The sequence below is a fragment of the Lagopus muta genome, chromosome 8 (assembly GCF_023343835.1).
Source record: "Lagopus muta isolate bLagMut1 chromosome 8, bLagMut1 primary, whole genome shotgun sequence".
NCBI lineage: Eukaryota > Metazoa > Chordata > Aves > Galliformes > Phasianidae > Lagopus > Lagopus muta.
Window position 1 is genome coordinate 8672652 of NC_064440.1, and position 23388 is coordinate 8696039.

Below are 23388 nucleotides of genomic sequence, written 5' to 3' on the forward strand. Positions count from 1 at the left end.
GAAACTGACCACAAGTTATAATTAGCAGCGAGTGTAAACTGAAGTTAAATGACATCTTGAACAGTACGTTCTTATTACATCTGGTCACGCAGTTGTCAGTGCCACCTTACGATAATCTCCGGTATTGCAAGTGCAGCGCTGTGAAAAAAGAAAAACGCCCGTGCATGGAGGAAGCAAAACAGTTTATCATCTGGCACAGGTGAAGTTCTGCTTCTGTTGAGACCAGCGGTTCTTGTAAAAACGCAGGAGTGGAGGATTTTATGTCTGTGCAGTGGTGATGTGTCTCTGTAAGTGACACTGCAGCTCACTGGGCTGTGTTAGCTGAGACTGTGCGTGCTGACAAGGAGGGATGGAAATGGGCTAATTTAGAACATCTTCTCCCTTGCATTTTTGCTTCTTTGTGTCCTATGTAGGTTCCCATACGGGGCACTGTGTATAATGGTTGTTTCCCATATTACAGGTGTGCTGCAAGTGACTGGAAGATGCATGCCCAAACACCCTGCCCGTGGGCTGGAGAGAGGAGGAGGGAAGGATGATCAGATCGCATGGGATGTGGAGCAGAACCATAAACCCACTAACCGAGGCCATGGTTTGTTCTATGCTCCTGTTCTTCGCGTGCTGAGTGAATTAAGGTAAACAAACAAACAAACAAACAAAAAAAAACAACCTCAGCCTAAGGTCGGGCGTTAGGTTTGAAATGAATTACTTGCATCCCGCACTAGAGGGCACCAGCCAGCCGGGAGAAGCTCCATCCCCAGCAAAACTTGCCCCGATAGAAGTCACGGTGTGAGAGCGGTGTGCAGCACGCCGCTCTGTGACAGAGCCGGCTCTGGGAAGTTCGCACGAACGTGGCATCCTTTAAGCCGAGATATCTGGTAGATATAGCCCTAGGCACGTGGTCTGAGTAATGACCGTAACTCACAAATGGGCTGGCTTTACCCGCTTCAGAAATGACTTTTCTCTCAGCCAAGCAGAGAAAGGCTGCACTAGTGCTGGCAGCCTGACGGAATAAGCGTGAGCTGATTGGTTTTGGTTTTGGTGCTTGTAACAATCTCCGTTTGGACGGCTTGACTTTACACCCTCTGAGCAGGATAACTGGTGATTGCCTCCCTACGTTTCTCCTAACAGCAGAACCAACCAGGCAGCAAGTTTTGCCATCCCGCTCGCAGGCGAGGCGCGTCCCCGAGCACGGCGTACCGGGCGCAGCCGCCCGCCCGGCGCGGAGATGGCGGCGCCCCGCCTCCGCTGGCCGCTGCCCGCACTAAAGATGGCGGCGGCGCTGCCCCGGAAGAGGCGGCCGGGCGAGGGAGAGGGAGGGCGGGCTTCCCACAGCCCGCGGCGGCCGTGCGGGGAGCCGGGCCGAGCGAGGCGGCGCGGGGGTGCGGGGAGCCGCCGCCATCGCAGCCCGCATGGGGCGAGCGCGGCCGGGTCCCGGCGCTGCCTGAGCGGGCTCGGCGGGCCCTGCGGGGGGGGGCTGCCCGCCCGGCGGCGGCGCGCCCTGGGCCGGGGGCGCCATGCAGTGCGCGGACCCCGCGGCAGCCGCGAAGGGGCCGGAGGGCGAAGGCAGGGCGGAGCCGGCGGCGGCGGGGAAGAGCGGCGGGCGCGGCGCCAAGGGCTGGCAGTACAGGTGGGCGCGCCGGGCCAGGGGCTGCGGGGCCGCCGCTGCCTGCGGAACTCGGGGCGGGGCCGGTGTCCTCCGCGGGGGCTGCCCGAGCGGGGCGGGCTGTGGGCTGCCGCTCTGGCTATTCTCTGCGTTGCCTCTCGGCTGTGGCGGTGGAACAGGCGGCAGCTTTGAGGCCGTCGGTGCGCTTTTGCGTTAGTGCCCGGCCACGTGGTCAGGCTGCGGGAACGCGCCCCAGTGTTATTATCTTTGGTGGCTTCTAATTTCCTAGCAGAATGCGGGGAGCTGTTCAAACTTGTTGGCAGTGTGCATTTTTTTTCCCCTTTTTTTCCAGCATTTCCAGAAAGCCAAACTTTGTGCCGGCTTTGAGCTCGGCCTGTTTGTAGCAGCAGAACCGTAGGTGCTTGGTGCACCCACACGGTGGGTTAGTGCCTAAAACAGCGGGTTTAGAAACCGGTTTCTGCTGGAAGTTCTGTATTTGGCTTTCCTCGCACAGGGCGTGGGTGGCGTGTGGTCACGCAGCATAGAGAAGTGCGGTCCTGTGTCAGCACGGAGTCTGTGCAGGAGTGTAATTCAGCGTTGGGTGAAGTATAGGCAGCCTCTGCTCATAGCAGTGCCTCCTTCTATGCTTGTAAGGGCTCCATTTCTTTGGAGTGGTGGAAGATGCTTTGTTTCTGCACTAACAGAATTAGAGAGTGCTTGAGAAACTGTTCTTCCAGATATCCGACAGGAAATTATCTTGCTTATTTAGGAGCGTGTGATCAGCATCAGAGTGTCTGAGAGCAGCTGAAGCTGAGCTGCCTTTTCCCCACTGGTGTCTGTAATAGTGTGACTGCTAAGCTGCAGTGAAGTAGATTACAAAGCTGTACTTCCTGCTCAACTCTTGTTTCCTATTTCCATTTAGAAAGCAGTTATTAGGAGACAGCACTTCAAATGGTTTCAAATTATTGAAAGGCTACTTGGTAAAGTGATTTCACAGAGTGGCCTGGGTTGATTTAAAACTAGAACTTTCAAATTGCTGCTCTGTTTTCAGCAGTTGTTAAGGTAGGAAATCAATGTGGCATTGCCACGAGGAATTATTTGCATTCAGCAATGCTAGTTTTAATCTTGACCGTTTTCATTCATTTCTGCCTTGCTCAGGATGGAATGACTAACGTAATTCCAAAGCAGTGGGAGTGGGCCTTGGTAGTGCTTGTGTGATACATGAATCATTGTTATTGAAATAACATAAAAATATTGCAACCAGAAAGCAGAATCCTGTGTCTGTGAGCTAACAGAGAGCTGGGCAGAAGATGTACCAAGGATATGTAACAAATCTCAGCCCCTTGAGGGGCTTTCAGATAATTCTGAGAGAAATAGCTTGCAATAACTGGTTCTCATTTATCTACAAAGCTGAAAGCTAAAAGCCCTGCAACTGACTGGTGAAACAAGGTTGTCATCCTTAGCTGGCTGTGTGCTAACGTGTTGTCCTCTCACACTTCTCTTCAAATGTGTAAATCAATTCAGCTGCTATTAAAAGATCTTCCAGCATTTATTCTCTTGCTGGTAGAGATACATATCTCTAGGAAATTAATGAACATGTATAACTGATTTTTAAAATCAGGTTGCATTTAAAAACCTATGTGCTTGAATGTTGCCATACAAATGTTTGTAAAATGGTACTGAATAGATGTCTCTTGCACCTTTTCAAGGAAACAAGTTAACTTTAGGTCTTGAAAGTTTGCAGGTGTGGTAGGGTTGTGAAATAGTATAGAATGGAAGTAATTTCTGTGGCAGGGAGTCAAGTTTCCTAGGCAAGTATCTCTTTTTGCTAGGGGTGGCAATGACAGGTAAGAGGGTTTCTCATGATGGATTCTGTTTGCTGTCCTCAGCATAGAGGAGCTGCTGTTGCAATATTGCTCCATGGGCCTCTGGGCTGGAGTAAGAGAGACTGAGAGTCTGCAAACAGAAGTGCAGACAAACAGCTGAGAGAGGGTTTTGGCAAAAAGAGCAGCATTACAGCGTTGTAACTCTTTCAAAAGTTGCCAACAGTTGACACTGACTGCCCTTCGTAAACTTACGAACAAACCAATAACAGCATCCCCATCAAACAAGCACCCCCAAGTTGCTACTGGCTTTATAGCAGTCTTCTGTTTCTGTATGTCAGTATGCAGTAGTGCAACAGAAGACCTGGTAGCTAAAACACACGGATATATTTTAATTCTGTATTTTGAGGTGGTCGTGAACCACCATGGGCAATGTGTTTCATAACAGGTGGTTGTTGCAGTCCCCAGTGGAGGGGGTGGCTTAACCTTTTGCATTTCCATCTGATGTGGCTGCCAAGTGTGCGAGACTGAGCTTGGCTGTGAAAGTGCATAATTTTTTTTTTTCTTATTCATTCTGCCTCGTGAAAGGAGCCTAATTAGTTCTAATAAGGGGAAGTGTCTTGAAACTGATACCGTCTTCTTGAGCGGGTGTTGATGGAAGCCCTTTTTGTTGAGGATGGAATTGATGCCAGCCTTAGCTGTGAGAAAAGATATGGAATTTCTCTAGTTTCTATTCTTTTCATGTTCCAAGAATATTTGTTTGATATTGGAGGGTAAACACAGGGCAATGGCAGCATGTTTATCAGCTCTTTCTGCTGCGGACTTCTCTGTGGCTGACCCAACCCTCCTGTCTCAGAACTGGCACTTGTTATCATAGCATTAATGTAAATTAATAGTAATACAACTAATTCTCACTTAGGCTGCCACGCAATGTGTTGGCTGACCTAATTAGCTTAGTGCTCCAGAGAGCAGGCCAGCATACATACAAGTCCCTTTCATTTGAAAAGTATAAAACAGAACCCTCACAAACATACTGTAAATGTCACCCTGGAGCAGTTCCCTCTGGTATTTCCCTCCTGGTCTTACCCTCCTGGTGTTTTCTCAGTGCTATTTAAAACAAATTATCTGGGATTGCACCTGGGTTTTTTGTGCCCTCCTCTCTGCCTACAGCAGTGGGAGGCTTTGTGGTGTTACCTGGGTCTGGTGTGAGGTGATGCCTGCCTCCGTGTCTGCCCCTTGAGAGCCTGTATTCCCTTGGTGTCCTGCTGACTCTGGCACTGTGACGTCAAGCCTCACTTGGTGCTGGTTCTGTTTATGGTGTCTGTGGTGACACACTCATGTTCTGGACTGGTACTGGGCCACTGAGCTGTGGTGTTTGCTCCTAGAAGGAGGAGCTTCTCAAATAGTTGCTATGAAATCCAGAATTTAGTTTTGCTGTTGTGTGTGCTGTACTCCCTTTCGTTGCTAGAAATCAGATCAGAGTGACTGTCACATTCATTTGATGCATTGGAGAGAAATAGCTCAAAGCCCTGGGACCTGAATTTGTTTATCCTTATTGAGTCTTTGCTTGGAGAATACACTGTATCTATAATGGTACTTGAGAAATGCCATGTTCCAAGTAATTTTCTCATTAGAATAGACAAGAAATCCATTTTTAAAAGGCTCTGTTGACTCTCAGCCTGGTGATCCATGCTTTATTATTAAAACATCAAGGTTGTTGTGTGTGTACTTCAATGCTTGTTGAAGCCCCAAGTGCTTCTTAAGAGCAGGTTCACGTTCACACATGCTTACAGGCTGGAAGAGTGGAGTTGCAGCAGGTGAAAGTTTATATGCACTGTAAATTAGAACTGCATGTGTGTGAGGGGTAATGAAGTTGGGGAAACAGGTCTGGGTGACTGAAGTACACCTCCATAGTGCCTGATGCAATGACCTGAGCTGGGTCAATGAGGTCTGGTTCCCTTCCCCTGCCCTGTGGCTTCGTGAGCAGTTGTCAGGAGCCCTGCCTGCGTCCCAGGGCACAGCTGTGGTGTGGGAGTGGAGATGTGGAAGTTGCTGGGGCAGGGGAGATAAAGGTGGGAGTTGGTTCTGATGCACAGGATGTTTTCCTTAATATTGGGATATTCATTTAGTGTTTAAAATTAAACTGAACAAGCAGAAGATTAAAATAGCTTTTAAATACCAAATGATTCGTGCTTTCTCTGGAACAGATCTCTGCAGGAACTAATGGCCATTAGAAATGCCTCTCCTCTAACTGCAAAGAGTATTTTTTCAGCTTTGCCTTTTTTTAATGTAATCTTGTAGCAGCATGTTAATTAAAATTGCCTGTAATATTAACATCCTCCTCTGCCATGCATGCTTTCTCCCTTGGGAGAAGATGAAAACCAAACTGCATACGGCTGACCTAATCACATTGCTTAGTGCACAGGCAGAAAGTGCCATCTTAGGCAGGTTCTTGTGCTTCACTTGCAGTACCGCAAAAATTATGGCATGTGTGCAGAGACCTGTTTACTGAAGGTCTGTTGTCAGCCAGTGCTAATGCATTTGTATTGCAGCAAATAACTGCCTGCTGGTGACAGTCTGACAGCTTTCATTTTGGGGTGCTTGCAAAGCTTGTATGGTTTCAGGCTTTCTGTACTGTGCATCTACTGATGGACTGCAGCAGGCTGAAATGGATGGAAGTGCTGGTATTTTTTGTGTGACAGTCCTGTGTTTGACAGCCTGTAATGCCACTGGGCTTTGGAGCAGGAACATCAGTGTCTTGGAAAGGACTTTTTGCCTTGGATGTGCATTTTTACCCTTCAGGTGAAAATTCCTAAGTTCTTGATGAGGCTGAAAACCTTAAAAAAAGGGCATGAGTGTTTAGGAACTGGTGTATTGATTTCCTACAGAGCTCAGAACTTGGCTGCGTTTGCAGTGGAGGAGCAGTAGGTGAGTGGTCTGCAGCAGGATGCCCAAGGTCGATAGGGCTGCAGGATGCTGTGTTGAGGAGCTGGTTTCTCGCCCTGGCTCTGTTTTCCCATGTACTAACAGGCTGCTTAAACTGTTTTGTCTCTATAATGACTAATTGCGTGTTCATCTTTCTCAGAGGCCTAGTTTGGAACAGTTGTCTGTGATTCTGCAGAAACTGTTGCAGGGTCACAGCTGCAGCTGAAATCCACAGGAGCTGTGGTTTGCATGTGTCAGCTGCTTAGTTAGGGTAGGAAGTTAAAACTAAATAAAGTTTGAGGGGCTGAAAGCTCACTGTACATCATTTTCCAACCTGTGTAGTGGGATGGTAATGTCCTCTTTCTCTGTTGTTTGCTCATGACTCCTTCATAAACATCAGTGACAAACGTAAGAGGAGAAAACCACATGGAAACTTCTAATTGGAACATTTGTACCAAGTGAATAATGCCTGAAGTTCCTTTTTATTGTATAGTGAACAGTTTTGAATAATTCCTTGTCTGAGGATCACTGTCCACATAAAGCTGTGAACAAGAAAGCAGCCCTGCTGTTTTTGTTTATCATAACTATGAGTGCTTAAATGAACACAGGTGCTTTGTTAATTAGTGCTTAGACCTGAGGAGTAGCTACTCATCTACCTGCTGAGCTTAATGTAGGAATGTTTTTGATTAATTTCTATGTAATTGGGTTGGGAAATCTCTAGTCCTGTTTCCTGCTCTGAGCAGTGTCAATTCCAAAGCTGGAATGGAACATCCAGGGCCTTCTCTGGTTTTATTTTGGGTGCTTCCAAGGATGGAGGTCCCACAGCCTCTCTGGGCTCCTGTCTGGGAGCTTTTCCTCTCTCTTTGGGAAGAATTTTTCTCCTGTCCAACAAGGAATTTCTCTTGTGGCAACTTGATGCCATTCTGTTTGCTCTTCTGCAGGGTATCTCTGAAAGAGTCCGACTCAGTCTTATTCATGGACACCTGCTTGGTGGTGGGAGGCAGTGGTGAGCTTCTCTTGAGCCTTCCTCTCCTCTCAGGGAGGCTGAACGGCACTAGTTCTTGTCCTTTTCTTGCCTGGCATGATGTACTCAGCTTTCACTGACAGGTTAGTCCATCCCAGGCATAAGCATTGGTTTATTAAGCTCAGGAGGTCTCGCTCAACCCATTCTTCTGGATGATTTGGAGCCCCTGACTGGGAGCTCGCGTTCTCACATTGTGTCTGCTCCCCTTGCTTTGGGGTCATCCCAGGGGTTGCAGAGTGTGTACTTGGCAACTTACTGGAGGCAGTTAATGGTCCCCTGCAGCAGATCACTTGTAACCAGCTGCCTGCTGCTGCTGCTTTGGTTTGGTGGCTCACACAGTTGTTTTTTTGTCCATGTTATAGTATTCCAGGCTTATGGTCTTTCTGAATATTTAGATAGTTCTTGTGCTTTCTTAAGTAGTAATGTTTTTTTTTCCCCATGTTTGAACCTGAAATATCTCAAAAATAATAAACAGTTCAGCTTCTATTTTTGCCTTGATAGCTGATCAGTGAATGAACCTACACTTAATAGTCATTGATGCATTGCTACAAAGTTCAGGATGGCAGTGTCCAATTGCAATACAACTTAAAGATCATAATGGCAAAAATAAGTATTAAGACTGGAAAGGTGTATCTTTCTACACCTTGATTAGAAGCAGACCAAAATGCCTGGGGAATATAACCATTACTTTCTGAAGTACTGTAGGCAGCTGATACTCCTGAATATCAGAGATGCTCATTCATCAGTATGTTTGCATAGCTTATGTTATATTATTACTATTTACTGAGCAGAGCAGCTTTAACCTACTTGCTAGACTTCAAGGGAGAGTTTTGTTTCCTGGTAACAATAATATGTGAAATGGTGTTATGGTGCACAGTCACGAAATGATAACATGAATGGCAGCAGAGCTGCAGGAAGCAGTAGTTGTATTCCAGGGGTGTAAAGTGGAGAGTTCATACCTCCTTAAGCTGTTTGTTGGCATGTGTTCCACCTCTAAAACGTTGTTGTCAGCTGATTCTAGAGTTACTTTTCCAGCAGTAGTGAGTAGTGATCCTTGTGGAATAATCCGCAGCACTGGCAGCTGACTCCCAGGTCCAGCTCCAGTTGTGTTTTGCTGATGCAAACCCCACAAATAACTTGTATGTGGGCAGAGTTCATGCTGACTTGAGCTGATTACATGTGTGTGAAAGAAATTGCTTAGCTGAAACCGATTGCATTTTTTTTTTAACAAGTGCTTAAAAAACATCTTTTGAGAGCTAAAGAGCTCTATAAACAATAAAGCTGTTAAATATTACCAGCTTTGCAGCAGTCCAGTGACAACACTGTTTTGCTTCTCAGTGATTAAACGCTGTCTCTCTTTTGTTCCTGTTTCTACCCTACAAAAGTGTGTTTCATCTTTCTAATTCATCTGTGGCCTTGAATGCATGAAATTGCAGGTTGAATTAGGATAGTTCTAAAACAGAAGAACAACAAAAAAACCTTGTAAGCTTGATTTGTTACATTCCCCTTGAGGACTTGGCAGAAATTTTAAGTGCAAGCACATCTGTGCTATTGGTGGCTGGGGAAGCTGAGTGGTAGAAGAGCTCCTTGCCCACAGGGGTATATGGAGAAGTTCATCATATGTCAAGGCTTTGTGTTGCTGGTGTATTTGCATGCTCACAGCCAAGTGTTCTGTTCACAAGATTTACTGTCAGTGTTGTGGACTTGGACATTTTCTTTTTTTTCCCACTTGTCTGTTGTATTTTAAGCTTGTAATGGAATGCAGCATCAATGTGAACTGAAGAGCAGGAGCTCCTGCAGCCATTTCAGTCAGCTGCATGGCACTGTTAGTAAATAGCATGGTGAGGTTGCCTTTTAATTTCTTCCAGAAGGCATTTGTAAAAGCAGAGCTAGCTTGTTGATGCGGATACCCTGTAGGCAGGATGAAGGCTTCTGCCCTTCCTCCTTCAGGTGCTAGGAAACCCATCCTCAGCAGCACGGAGCTGCAGTTTTGGAGAATGCTGGTGTTTTCCTGGGACCATATGGTCTCTGCTGTCTGACATGCCCAAAGTTTCTGCTGGCAGATCTATTCTTTCCTTTCTCTGTTTCCTTCTTAACAAAAAGAGGAATTAATACTTTGTAGATGAGCGCTCTGCACTGATGTATGAGAAGTAAACAAGCTATCACAGATGAAGTTCAGTAGAAACAGCTGCTGCTTTATTTCTTCAGACTGTGTGGTCAGAGCCATGCATTGAGGGACATGGCTAGCGGGTGTGGCGAGGATGGTTTGGTGGTTGAACTAGATGATCTCATAGTTCTTTTCCAGCCGTGATGGTTATACGACTGGTTTGCCCTGCACGATGCTCATTTCCTCAAATCCACGTGCATTCAGCAGCTGCACGAAGCCTGGCCTCGTGGGGAAGCTGTTGGCTGCTCCTTTGAGCAGCTGCTGGCTCAGAGATGCCTGGCTGCTCCAAGCATCACGTGTGAAGTTGTCCAGGCTCATCAGAGCTAAAAGCATCAGAGGGGCTGCATTGGGAGCACTGTGAGCACCTTCCAGCTAGGTGAAGTTCTGTGCTGCTGCTGGACAGGGTGTGTTTGTGTGTGAGGCTCGAGGGTGATGTGAGAGGAGAAGGGGAGGCCACCAGTGTGGAGCCTTCTCTGAGGTGCTGGCCCTGCGTTCATCATGGAAGATGTCATTCAGGGACTGGTGCTCCTCAGCATCCGTGTGAAAGACTTGGGTGCTGCCTGTAAACAGGATGCAGGAGGAACCAGGCCCCAGCCATCACCCGCTCTCCTTCCTCCCTCAGGAGGAAACCAGCCCACGAGGCACTGACAGCTGCTGCGGCTTCAGAAAAGGACAAATGAGCAAGGAAATAAAGCATTCACAGAGGATTGTTGCCAGTTTGCTTATCCTGTCGTCTGTCTTTGGAGTGGTGCTTGGCGGTCTGAAAACACCGCTTGTGGAAGATGTGACTGCAGATGGGGTGGGGCTGTCCCCTGAAAGCAGAATGAACTGTTCTGTAGCTCCTCGCTGACTTTAACCACTTGCTTACAGGGGCAGTTTAATCTGCCTCACTGTTTATAAGTGAAAATGTGATGGTGGGCAGCAGGGTGATGTTTGGCCTTTGAAAAATGCTTTATTGGTGGGGAGGATGTGGTGTGGACTGGCTGTGATTTGCTGGGTATTGCTGTTTGAAGTAGTTCAGCAAAAGCTAAAGCAGAATTTTTCATTAGGTGTTCCAAGCTGTGATGGGTCTGTTGTGACACTTGCACTCATCTTCTGTCATGAGGTGATGGGAGGATACTGAAGTTCTACATGAACATGGGCCTCAGGGCTGTTGACTCATTATGGCTGAACTGCTGTGAACATTTGGAAAGCAGCCCCAGCATGTGGGTTGTTAGAGGGCACAGGTACATGGCAGCTTTAGCAGCTGGAATGCCAAGGCTTTCCTACAGAGGGAAAGGATCCCAGTGCAGCCCCGCCTTGTTATCGCTTCTCAGTATTTGTGGTCAAATTCACTTCTGAAACCCATTTCTCTAAAATCAGAAATACCATGGTAGGGGTTGACGTGAAGCAAGTCTTGCTGTTGTTCCTCTGGGTGCAGTGCTGGTAAGGGCTCTAAGGAAGCTCTGAGTCATGTTTTACTGTCTTCTGCTGCTGTGGTTATCTGTGAGCCCAGGTCACTGGCTTTTGAAATTTGACCTTCTAAGTGCCTCCTGTGGCTCTCTGAAGGGCCTTGATGTGAATTCCATCTTAATGAATTATTATTTCTTTTTAAAAAACAGTGCTTTTTTTCTCCCTCATGACATTGTTTGCTAATAATCCTGAGAATGTTTTGCTGTATACGTAGGAAAAAAGAAGATCAGGAGATTAAGTGTTTCTACAGTGGGTTTGTACAGTTACAAGGTCTGCCTCCTGTGAATTGCATTTTACAGTCTGGATTTAAGCTTTTTTTTTTTTTTTTTTTTTGTGTAAGGTTTAAAAAATTGTTTCTTATTTAAAAGTAAGCCGTAGTTCAAATGCTGGCAATTCCCTGATCTGCACAGTGTATTTGGGGATTAATGCCTCTGAGGGCTGTGTTTCTGCTCAGATGTTTGCTTGTTTGTTTGCTCCCAGGGTCTCATGCTGTCAAGCAAGTGTTCTAAATACCAGCAGAGTTTCTCATAGCTCTGGGTAGGCTAATCTGTACTGTGCATAGGTGTTGAGGGCTTGTCCAGCCTCTGGCAGGGTGAAACCTAAATATAGGCTCTTTGGCTTGCAGTTCCAGTATAGCTGTGCAGACACAATTAAGGTAGAAAATAATTTAATCAATATTCTGCTTGGACTGGCAGAAAGTCAAAAGACAAGAAAAGGCTCATTTTGCATGAGTTCGTGCTCTGTCTTTCTGGACAGATTAGTCAAGTGCTGCTTTGCTGTGGAAGTGCATCTCTGTCAATTCTGCAGCAGGTTATTTTTTCTCTGGACAGATCAGATCAGTTGTCTCATCACTCAATGCTGTTTAACAATTTCAATCAGACTTTTAATTTACCATTGCTATCAGATGAATGGACTTCTGCAGCCTTACATACGGTCCTGTTCAATTAATTTCAGCCTGCGGTTGCTTTTGTGACTCTCCTAGCTGCTAAACATACCTGTGTTCCAGGCAGGCAGTGAATGGAGGAAGGCAGCAGCTGCGTGCTGAGCCTGCAGGCTGCTGGGTGGCTGCAAAGCAAGAGTGAGGTTTGGATTCACAACACAAAATGGAAACCAATTAGCCATGATGAGGGGCGATTTTCAGACCATTAAACACAAGTTTATGACTGCTGTCTCACAATTTTCTGCCAGATGATGACAGCGAGCATGTCTAAACTGCACAGCACTTGGATGTCATAACAACAAATGAGGTGTCTGCAGAGGATGTGCTTGGTCATGTCTCCGTAGTGTTTTGATGTAGTTGAGATACACCATAGCTGGGAGGACAGAGAGGATTCAGGCTATTACTTTTACCTGTGTAGTACCACTTAATGAGCTGCTACCAATTAGGTTCCCCAATGGTCCCACTGGGTGCTCTCCATTGTAGTATGTTGCTGCAATAGCGATGGCAGCACTAATAACCAACTGTGTGCTTCTAAATGTCGATTTGCAGCATTGCAACTTTGTTTTTTCTTCAAGAATGTGCATTCTTCCATCTTTTCTTTGGACTCTGCTACTGAAGGTAGGGCCTCCTCATATGGCAGTGATTTACTGTGAGGTTATTTTTGTTGGCGGTGTCCTAAACAGCTTCATTTAAGGTGAAGCTTGGTGCAATATGTTATACTTGCTCAGCTGTTGAATAGCTCATCACAGTTCACTCATCTAGCATGATGCCATTGACACCACTTGGTAAAGAAGTGTGGGCAGCTGCGTCAGCTGTTCCTTGAGATTTACACCAATATTTAGTCCCACTGTGTTTGTAATCAAAATCCATTAATAAGGGAGATCCTTTAGCTCTGTCCCCACCTTCTGTTCCTGCTTGTAGGAAGTACTTGGAGCTCTTAATGAGTGAAACAAGCTGCTGCTCCGATGGATAATTTTCAGAATAAGTATCACTTAATCTTCAATGTGCTGTGATCTACAGGTATTTTAATTTAAAATCTAATCCAGTGGCTTAAATAGGAGATTCTTTTAAAAAGCAAATGGTTAGGGTCTGATATTTGGCTTGTTGTTTCTGTTCTTCATTGGGAGAACAGGAGCTGAATTGTCTCTAAGTGTGCGCTTACTTCAGTTACAGGGCTGTGCTCTGGCAAGAGCTGAGGGTATTGCAGTGGCATTGGGGGGACGTGCAGTATTATATCAGTTTTCAAATTGTGGCTTTAAGGAGATAAGTACATAGCCATAACACCTGTAAGCCTTACTTGGGTCTGTAAATGTTCAGAAGTGAGGATGTGTTGTGGCTGTAGTGATGTTAAGCCTCCACGCTGAGTGCCTCCATTGGTTCTTGGTTTTGGTGGATGTCACAAGTTCAGATTGAAGGAGAAACCACTGGACTTTCTTGCCAGGCCAGAAGAGATGTTTCAAACTTGTTTTATGCTTTGGAATAGCTTGATGTGACAAGAACCTGCATGTAGTCTTCTGTACAGCATCTGTATTTGTTAGTGTAGTCAGGAAGGATTCTGGAAATTAAGGGTGAGTACAGTGGTTTTGGTGGTATAGGAGTGCCTGGGGACCAGTTCTGGTAGATGGCTGTGCTTGAGTTTCTCTGAACTTACTGAAAGTTAGTTTTGTTTACAAAGCTTGCTTACATGAGTGTGAAACAGAAGAGATATGTGTGCTATGTCTCTGTCACCTGCAACTAATCCAGAGTGGCTGCTGGATGAATCTCGGGTGTTGGTGAAACTAATTATGCCTTGAGATTATTTAGAGTTCGTTGAGTCCAATTAAACTGTCTTACGAAATAATGTCAGAGATGAATCTGAAGAATTTGCAAACTATTGATATTTTTATTAAGAATGATGGTGCTGTTTTAAAATTAAGAATTCATTTTCAAAGAACAGATAATGATCAAAAGTTGTGAAGATCTGGTCTTTATTTGATGCTGCTGTTATTTGATTGCTTTTATTTTTCTTTCTGTGGTAGTGATCACATGGAAAATATTTGTGGCTACTTAATGAAGTACACCAATCTCGTCACTGGTTGGCAATATCGGTAAGCTTTTTTTTCTGATGTTTTTTAGTAATGGTCATTTCTGGCAACATCCAAATGAGCATGTTCCAATCTTCTTGAATAACACTGGAATTGCCCATTTTCTATTTGGCAAACGTGGCAGACCTGTCTTACGCACAGCATAAAGAAGATGCACAGCATTGATACTATTCTCCTTGCCCCTTTCTGAAAACTTGTACTGTTCCCTTTGTTTTTTCTTTTGAGGATTCAGCCCTGCTGCCAGGTAATACCACATTAGATAAATAAGAAGGCTGAAAATCCAAACTTAAGCAAGCTTTTCCCTTTAGTTCCCTGGGCTGTTTGTTTCCCATGGATTAACTTGGTCTTCTATAACAGGTGAACCCTGTTATACCCTGTTTCCTAGAGCAGCACAGCTCAACCACATAAATATCAGAAATAAGTCCTTTGTGTATCTCCTTGGCCAGATTCTTGTTCCCTCTGCCTTGCAGTGATTTGTGTCAATATGCTTATTGTTACTTCACTGTTCTGTGACTGTTCTATCCTTAATTTACATAGTTTAAGGGTGAGCTAGGCCTCAGAGTTCCCAAAACTTAAAATCTTGTAATAGCATTCTTATTCTCTTACTCTATAACATTCCTGATCTTTGAGGAAAAAAAATTGCTAAGAATTGTGGCCAGCCTTGTTGGGAATATATTTCACATGGCTGAGGCTGAATTGACACAAATCTTTAAATCCCAGTCCCATCCCTACTGACTTGTAATGAAAGTTTTGACTTCTTAGCTTCTTTCCCCTTTGCCCATCCTTAAAAATAACAGCCCAGGCTTATTTTCTGTGTTTACTTTGTCACCGTTGCAGGTTTTTTGTTCTAAACAATGATGCTGGCCTGCTGGAGTACTTTGTGAATGAGCAGTCTAGATCCCTGAAGCCCAGGGGCACGTTGCAGCTAGCAGGAGCTGTAATTTCACCCAGTGATGAAGACTCGCACACCTTTACAGTCAATGCTGCCAGTGGGGAGCAGTATAAGCTAAGAGGTAGGACTACTTCTCTTGGGCAGGGGACTTTTCCACTAGAGGCACTTCCAACTTCTACCTGTGGCTGCTATTCTGGGCTTGGCTGCATGTCTAAAAGCAAAAGAGCTTGTGCAGCAAGCTGTTGCAATGAGTGTTTTGAGTGTTTTGTGTGAAGCACACAGTGTTATGGCTAATCAACAGGATTTTTGGATCTAAAGCTTGCTTAGCTGACCTGGAAAGTCCTCTGCCTGTTTTATAGAATTGCGTGGGGTTTTTTTTGCCTGTACTTAAATATCTTCATGTACATGATCCTTTTGCTTTGCTTTTGTTAGCTACTGATGCTAAAGAACGACAGCACTGGGTTAGCAGGCTGCAGATATGCACACAGCATCACACAGAAGCTATTGGGAAGGTATTGTATGATTCATGTTTTCCTGGGCAAAAATAATTTAGGGTGGTGGAAGAAGTAGGTGGAAATGCAACTATCCTGTTATCTAAAACAAATACTAGCAAAAGAGCATGTGGTTGGGCTTGGGACTCTTGGCAAGGAATATACCTTTGAGCAATGGCTAACTTGTACTGGAAGCATGCTTTAGGAATGAAATGAAGTGGCTTTGCCTTGGGATATTTGAGTGGTCCTCCCTGACCAGGTGCTGGCGAGCTGATATTTGATCAGGAAGCAGAACTTAATGATGAGAGTAAAAGCTCAGCTTTTCGAATGGTTTTTGAACTGTATTTAATTTTTATGGAAAGTCCTTCATTTGGAAGCTTTACTTTTTATTTTACTTTTTTCCATGTTTGAGAAATAAGCCCTTAATTCTTCAAGTGTTGCTTACCTTTGTACTTTGTGGGGTGGTTGTGAATGTAATACAATTTGTAGAAACTCCTGATTACTATAAAAGCTATGTGCTATCTGAATGAAACCTTGCTTTTAAAATTGAATGATCTGCAGCGGGTTGATCCTGAGCTAATGTTTACTTCAATGAATAGTTCAGACTGAAATTCCTTTCTCTCAAATGTGAGTTCTACCCATGCAGGATCCACGGGCAGTCAGTTTCTAGAACTGTTGCAGATCAAGGACTAATTTTCAAGTCAGAAGTGATAGGTATTGATCCATCTCATTGCACTGATTCCTTATAATTAGACTGTAAAGCAGGGCAGTTGTCAGCAGTACAAAATATTCCTTTTAGCAGTTGCTGCCAATATGTTTATGGCTTTGTCATCTGTTACTGCTCCACTAAGAATCCGGGATTAAATGTTCTTCTACATGGTTTAAATTAGAACGCTTGCTGGTTAATTATTGTAATTAATTGTAAATATTTCTCAATCTTCTTATTTATTCACCAGAACAACCCTCCTCTGAAATCACGCAGCTTCTCTCTCGCATCCCAAGGAAGCATCAACTCTCCAGGGCTGCAAAGAAGACCCAGCCAAAATGCAGTTTCCTTTTTCAACGTTGGGCATCACAGATTGCCTGCTGGAAAAAGAGGTCCTATTCTGCAGCCAGATCACCTTGTAGATGTCCGAGAGGTCTGTAAACCTTGAATTACCTAACAACCTCTTGAAAGAACCATTGTCTTATATTTAGCACTGTGGAGAAATCTGTTTTTAATTAAATGCATGTGTTGTCAGTCACATCTCCCAAACTATTACTGCTTAGCTATGTTAGATTAAGTAATTTAACCTGACTTGTTGTAGAATCATATGACATGTATTCTGTGACTATGATCTTTGCAAATCTGGTGCTAAAGGTTTGCCATCATGTGATATGTTACTGACGTGTTGTACATCATGCTTTTTCCAGTGTCAAGTTGTAGACCAATCCACTGAGTTGTTCTTTTACCTTGTATGACCTTTGTTATTTCGTAGCACTTCTGGTATTAGTGAGTATTTTAGCATTAGCAGTGTAATTAGCATAGCACTAATTGGGATAGCACTTACTGGGAAAAGGTTTCTAATGGAGGGCTTTTTAATTTAATGAATAAGGGTCTAGCAAGCATGAATTGTTAAAAATTGCACTTAGAGAAACTGGGACAAGAGAGTATTGTGTCATTAACCCCAAAATGTCTGTCTGGATGCTGGTAAATTCATCAGTGGGAGTTTGTAATGTGGGGTGCAAAATGCTTTGCCCTGGTAGGTATGCTTCCATCATTAGTGTTCTTGATTATATCAAATCCCGAGGCATAATCGTTCACCAGGCTGCACAGTGGGGCTGTGTTCAAACCTCAGAATATGTGAACTTCTGTTCAAATCAGTGTTTTCTCCAAGTTGAATGACTTCTCTTAGCGTTGCCAGGAGAGCAGGAAATGATTTGTTTTTTCTTTTGATTATTACTTAGTTGGTTTTTTGATCTGTATAAATGAAGAATGCTCTGGATGTCAGTTTGCTTATCTTTTTGAAGTCAAAATGCTTGTTGGATACACGCCTGGGGTTTTTTAGATACAGTTAAAATGCTTGAAATAAAAAAAGGCAAGTTACATTTGAGCATTCTTGCTACATTTGAGGTGAATATACTTCCAATGCTTCCCATAGCTTCTCAAATGGATGGAAGAGCCCATTTCTTTCAAGTTATCTGCTGCATGGTGATTTTTTCTGTGAACTTCCCAATGGCTTGCAGTGCAGCTATTCTGTCGGTCCCTTTCCCTTCTCCTTGTTCTTCACCAAATAGCACTTCACCATATGCTGCTGACTAGGGTGCCTTGCAAAACAGGAGATCTGAGAGGATATTTGTGCTGACTTACTGTAAATGTAGGTGCATGCAGTTGCAAAATGAGAGCTATACCTTGCATACTTCTGACCTCTTGTCTTCTGTAACAGTGCTTCTCTCCCCTACTGCCAGTGCTGTTTCTTTGTTTTACAAAGCTGAATATCCAAACAAGAAGAACTTAAGCCTGTTCAAAGTACGCTTGTAGAAAGGGCAGATGTGGCTGTTTAAATGCCAGTGCTGAGTATGGTGTGGCTTGTCTTGTCTGACCTGGCCCTGGAATGAAGTGCTGAGAAAAGGTCACCGGTAGGGCTGCAGTGGTTTGCCAGCCAATGCCCATCTTTTTCTTAACTCAGCAGAAGCTTATGAAGCATTGAGGGAGCGGGGGTAAAGAAGACTCAAATCATATTCTTGACAGGAAGCAGACACTGTTCTGCTGGTTACGTAGCCCTGCCAGTGCTGACGCTGCATTCACCGAGTGTTTGCTGGCTTCCTGCAGTGCCACACCTGGGACAGGTGCCTGTGTGTGGGTAGCTGCACCTCTGAAAAGCCCAGGCCTCTGTATGTTCACACCACAATGTACGTTGTGGCCAAGCCCTAAAATGTTCCAATTACCACATATCATGAAGTCAGGTGAATACCTATTGCTTGAGTACTGTGTAAAACCTTAACAGCAGTTCCTGGAAGAAACTTGAGGCAAGGATATAGGAAAAAAATACTAGGATAATTGCCAGAATTGCTAAATTAAAAGCCTCAATAGTACCGCAGCAGTAAAGCACATGAATGCATCCTGGATTCTTTTAATAAATCCTTTTTCTACTCTGCTTAATCAGTCTATTTTTATATTTAATTTACTGCCTGAATGCATAATGATGGCAGAATAGCAGCACCCAGTTGCATTAATACTGTCTGTTGTGTCTTCCCAGAAAAGTGACTAATATATATGAGTCTCCTTGCATCCCCATGATTCGAGTTACACTTCTGTGAGCTCAAGGAGGAATTCATATTGTTTTGTTGATGCTGTTTGGGTGGTGTGTGTTCATGCTCTACCTCTGGCAGGCAAATGAGATGTGCTGTTGCAGGTTCTGTAATGTAGGGGTGTACAGCCCTGTTCCAGAGGAAGCAGGAAAGGAGACCAGGGAAGAGCAAAGGGAAAAAATAACAAGGAAAGCTACAGTTTGACAGACAGTGAAGGTGAAAATCCTGCTGCTGCTCTTATTCCCTGTGCTAAGTAAGCAGTGTGATAGCAAAGCTGTGCATAGCAGTGGTATGGATGTTAATAAGTTGCTATGTATTTCAGTGAGAATTTAATGATGTGTAGTGGCTGCATGAAGGAAAGAAGTATGGTTAAATGTACACACACCTATGACATTTTAGTTTTATTATCATTAAGTCATGTGGGACTCTGTGTCTGCATGTGTGGCACATCACGCAGCAGCTTCCGTCACCTTCTGATGCACACCTGCTTTGTTTGGTAGATGATGTCGCAGGCTGAGGGCCAGCAGAGAGACTTGATCAGGAGCATAGAATGCCTTCCTGTCTCCGGTCACCTTACGTCCTTGGATCAAGACCTATTAATGCTCAAAGCAACTTCCATGGCAACCATGAACTGCTTAAATGACTGTTTCCATATTCTCCAGTTACAACACGCTTCACAACAAAAGGGATCCTTACCAGCAGGTGAGTGTAGATGTTTACAAAGAGCTGAACCATATAACAAGTATGAAGCCTTTCTCTCTTCACTTCTGAAAATGCTTCTCCCACTAAATCTAGTTGCCTGTGGGCAGAGACAACTGCTGTCTGCCTTGTTACTGGTGAGCTTGTCTAGATTTGTTGATGTTAAGTACAACTCCTGTGCATATTTTCCCTCTTGTCTATAGATTTCTCTATTAGGGAAATCTGTGATAGCTGCGTGAATGAAACAACTGATTAATGCAGATGATCTCATGACAGAAAAAAGTCCATAAGGCTCTGCAGTAGAAAGGCTCCTTTGGGATGCAGGAACAGTAATGATGGAGGGGAATTTCTGTGGGGTCACAGGCACAAAGGATATGTGCTATCTGCTGTAACTCTGCCAAATGTCGTGCTTCTCTGACTTATTTACACACTTAATGCCTACTGTAAGCATTTACATATGCAAAGCTTTAATTTCTAACTAAGCATTAAAATAATGAAGCTCTGAATTTGCTTAGTGACTTTGTAAGCAACAGACTTTACTCAAATGCTTCTGTTATGCAACAGGTGTGTTATACTAAGTATGCAGTAAACTACACTTGTAAGTTGTCACTATCTTTCTCACATCCCTTTTTTCTGGTATTTGCATTTGCACATCATTTTTCTGGTATTTGCTTTGGCAATGCATATTATTCCAAAGCTATAATTAGTTTAGCTTTCCACGCAAAGAAAGTTTGTTGTATTGATGTAGTTTATTTTAAATGATGACAGGTTTTAGAAGGAAAAGTGTGAATAGGACAGGTTAACTCTTGCTGTATTTCAGTTCAAAAAGGACTCTATAGAAACAACGAACTGGATGTCATCTCTGCAAATCTTAGTCTGACTCCGAAGTTACTCACACTGAAAGAACTTTCCCCGCTCCCAGCCAATTTGTAATAATCAGTGTGTAAAGATGGGAGATCGCTCTCTTTCTGATGTGTTTTTTTTTTGTGTGTGTGTGTATGTGTTACAAAGGTGGCTTTGTGTTTGTTTTGCCTTTGAATCACTATGATTTGAGGGGGTGATCATGTATCCCCACTTTGACTTTAGAAGTTCAGCTTTGTGGGAAAGAATGTCAGTTTGCTATATTTGTAGAAGAGGGTCAGGGAGGGAGGAACAAACTAAGATACAAACAAGAAACCCCAGAGGAGTGAAAATAGTGCCCCAGCTGCATTGAGGTGTCCCGAAAATCAGACTTGGAGATGAATAGGGAAGTTTCAACTATTGGCTTGAGTTTCAGAAATGTTAAGTGATGAAATCATGTACTGGATTTAAAAAAAAAAAAAAAAAAAAGCTCTCTTAGGGGATGAGGAGATCACAGGTAAGGAGAATAGGTTGTGTTACCTGAAGTAGCTGAGAACAGATTTGAGTGTGATATTCCAATGGGAGAGAAGTGCTGGTGTGATGCCCTGTTCCCTCTATCATTATAGCATACCTGGTATCTCAGACCACTTTTAAAAACCTCCTAGAATTTAGCAGTGAAATGAAATTGAACTTTTAAGATTCTTTTAGTAACTGATAGTATAAAATAGGGGATAGCTGTTAAATCCAAGCCAATGCATAGGCAGTGAGTGTGCATTGCATGCAGTCTAGAATGCACGCTTAGAGATTCTTGCATTCTTAAAAGCTGTACATTTTTTTTCCTGCCCCAGTACTTTTCCTGGTGGAAATGTTCTTATTTAAATTTCCTCTGTTGTGGCTGAGGCTGTGACCTAGTTGCAGGTAACAGAGCTCTGCAAGGGGAGTATTTTGGGTGGCATAGAACACATCCTTTCTGATGTGGGTTCTGAAGTGCAGTAGGATGCTTTATCAGTTGTACAAATTGGGACTTGCACATCATTTCTGTGCTAGCAGCCTTGTCACAGTTTGTGTTTTGATTCAGTAAAAAACTTCAGGAGTCACCTGTTCATTTATTAGCCTATGAAAAAGAATGGAACATTTGCATTATTAATGAGGAACTTGAACTGTCCTGATAAATTAGCTGGGAGTAACTGGAGATATCGAAGTCATTGAGTGGGTAAACAGCTTTCCAAGCCCTGCAGCTTTTTTGAGCAACTATTATTTATTCAGCAGCATGTGCCTGCCTCCTTTGCAGCCAAGAAAAGATGAGTACCCTCTCCAGAGGAAAACATTGGCAGCAAAACTTTATCTTCTTTGGCTTTTTTTTAGTCTAGAGCGGAGCTGGGCTTGAGAAGGTGATAAGTGGTGTGCTTTTTTTGTATGAGTTAAAGAAACCTGCAAGGGTTACGTTCCTGTCGATTGGGTTCTTCCTGGAGTGTCTGATTACACCTTGCCTGACACCGGCAGGTTGCTCCAGTGCAAGTTGCACACATTACAGCTCGCCAATCGCAGGGTTTGTGCTAATGATCGCCGAAGGTGGTGTCTCATTGCACCACCTTTGTTCGGTGGCTGCTGAAGGGATTGGCTGCAGGAGGATCTTGCTGCTTTCAGCTTCTCCTTCAGAAAGCTGTTCTGGGGACAACTGCTATCTGCTGCCCTCGTGGAGGATGAGCAAGTTTCAGCGCAAACTCTCTTTTGCTTCAGGAACGACGATCAGTTGGTTGGAACCAAAGATATCCCTGTCAAACCACTTCAAAAATGGGGCAGCTCAGAATTTCCCAGCAGAGATAAACAAGCCAGCATCTGTCAGAGAGGAGCAGTCCATTGCGGAGCCCTGCCAGCTAACAAGGGTAAGGTAATGTGAAAATCCTCTTTCCGTGGGGAGTTTCTGAGGAATACCTGATATCATGTTATAGAAAGTGATTTAAATACAGTTCTTCTCAGACTTTTCAATTAGCTGCGTTGGAGGAGGAGCAAGTGCAATTGCAGTAAATTAAAGTTTCATGGCATGCTTTTTCAATGAGTTTTGCAGCTTTCTCTAAATAGCTGTTGCAGGGAGCCAGTTGGGACAGTAATGCCAGGTGATGAAAGAGGCACTGTTCCTTTGCATGTTGATCTAAAACAACTGGAGTCTAAGTGTAGAAGACCTAATTGGAATTCATGACACTCACAAAATAGGCCCAAGAAGAGCTGCTTATGTAGATGAGAGGAAAAAAATGCCAATCTTCAGCTATTAAATCTTCCCATCTTTCTTTTCCAGCTTTTGCTGCATGTGTTTTTCTTAATGTGAGCAACTCTCATCAGTTGGCTTCAGATGGCTTATATTTCTGAAATACAACTACAGTCTGTGTCATTATAACTGTCAAAAAGAATATGAAGTGCAAAATATTCAAGTAAAAGAACAGGATTATTTAAAAAGATGTTTTTCTAGCTGAGGTAGAAAACTGTAATTACATTCTTTCTATACCACTTGATTTCACACAGTTCTGTATGTGAGGCTGCTATTGTGAAACGGTCATGTGTGGCTGTATGTCTCTACAGCAGCATCTGTTTCACTTTGCTGTCTTACTGCAAAATGGCAACTGAAACATCTTTAGGTTTTTATATTTTGTTAGTTTTTAAATAGGTCTAATTGTCATTAAGTTAAAACGGGAAGAAGAAATGACAAGCAAAACTGAGCAGCAAGTAAACAGGAGTTTTCAAATGTATCCCTTTGGTTCCTTCCTCCTACTAAGCACTTAAGCTCCAACTCCCTTAATTATTAATGTATGTCACTGTCTGTAGTTGTGGTATGACCAGTATTATCACTTTCCATGGATGTTTTCAGTTACCTTATTTTTTTGGCAGTAGAACAACACAGCGCCCTTGGAATGGACTCGCTCATACAACGGGGGGGGTTGGAGCTTGATGATCCTTGAGGTTTCTTCCAACCCAAGCCATCGTATGATTGTATGGTTCTGTGTGATACTGCACTGTTCGTCAGGCTATGGGCTCTGCATGAGGATGTGGACCCTTGTGCTTTCTGTGGTGGTTGGGTGATGAGGAATTTGCCTTGAGCTGATGGCTGCTGATCTAGGGAGAAGACCTTAGGGCAGTTACATATTACTGCTATCTCCTGGCA

The 23388-nt window shown here is 43.9% G+C and overlaps 1 protein-coding gene across 2 annotated transcripts in view; it reads left to right on the forward strand.

The window, feature by feature from the left end:
- Positions 1-23388, forward strand: part of OSBPL11 (oxysterol binding protein like 11) — a 39475-nt gene that overhangs the window by 6306 nt on the left and 9781 nt on the right. The window contains exons 2-8 of one of the 2 annotated variants that reach the window (XM_048952728.1): positions 461-632; positions 13953-14021; positions 14856-15031; positions 15343-15422; positions 16358-16540; positions 19193-19394; positions 21972-22117. In XM_048952728.1, the coding sequence (XP_048808685.1) occupies positions 487-632; positions 13953-14021; positions 14856-15031; positions 15343-15422; positions 16358-16540; positions 19193-19394; positions 21972-22117 (1002 nt within the window). In that variant the 5' untranslated portion in view covers positions 461-486. Of the gene's footprint in view, positions 1-460; positions 633-1488; positions 1628-13952; positions 14022-14855; positions 15032-15342; positions 15423-16357; positions 16541-19192; positions 19395-21971; positions 22118-23388 lie in introns of those variants that run through there. The other variant, XM_048952729.1, reaches the window with a different exon arrangement.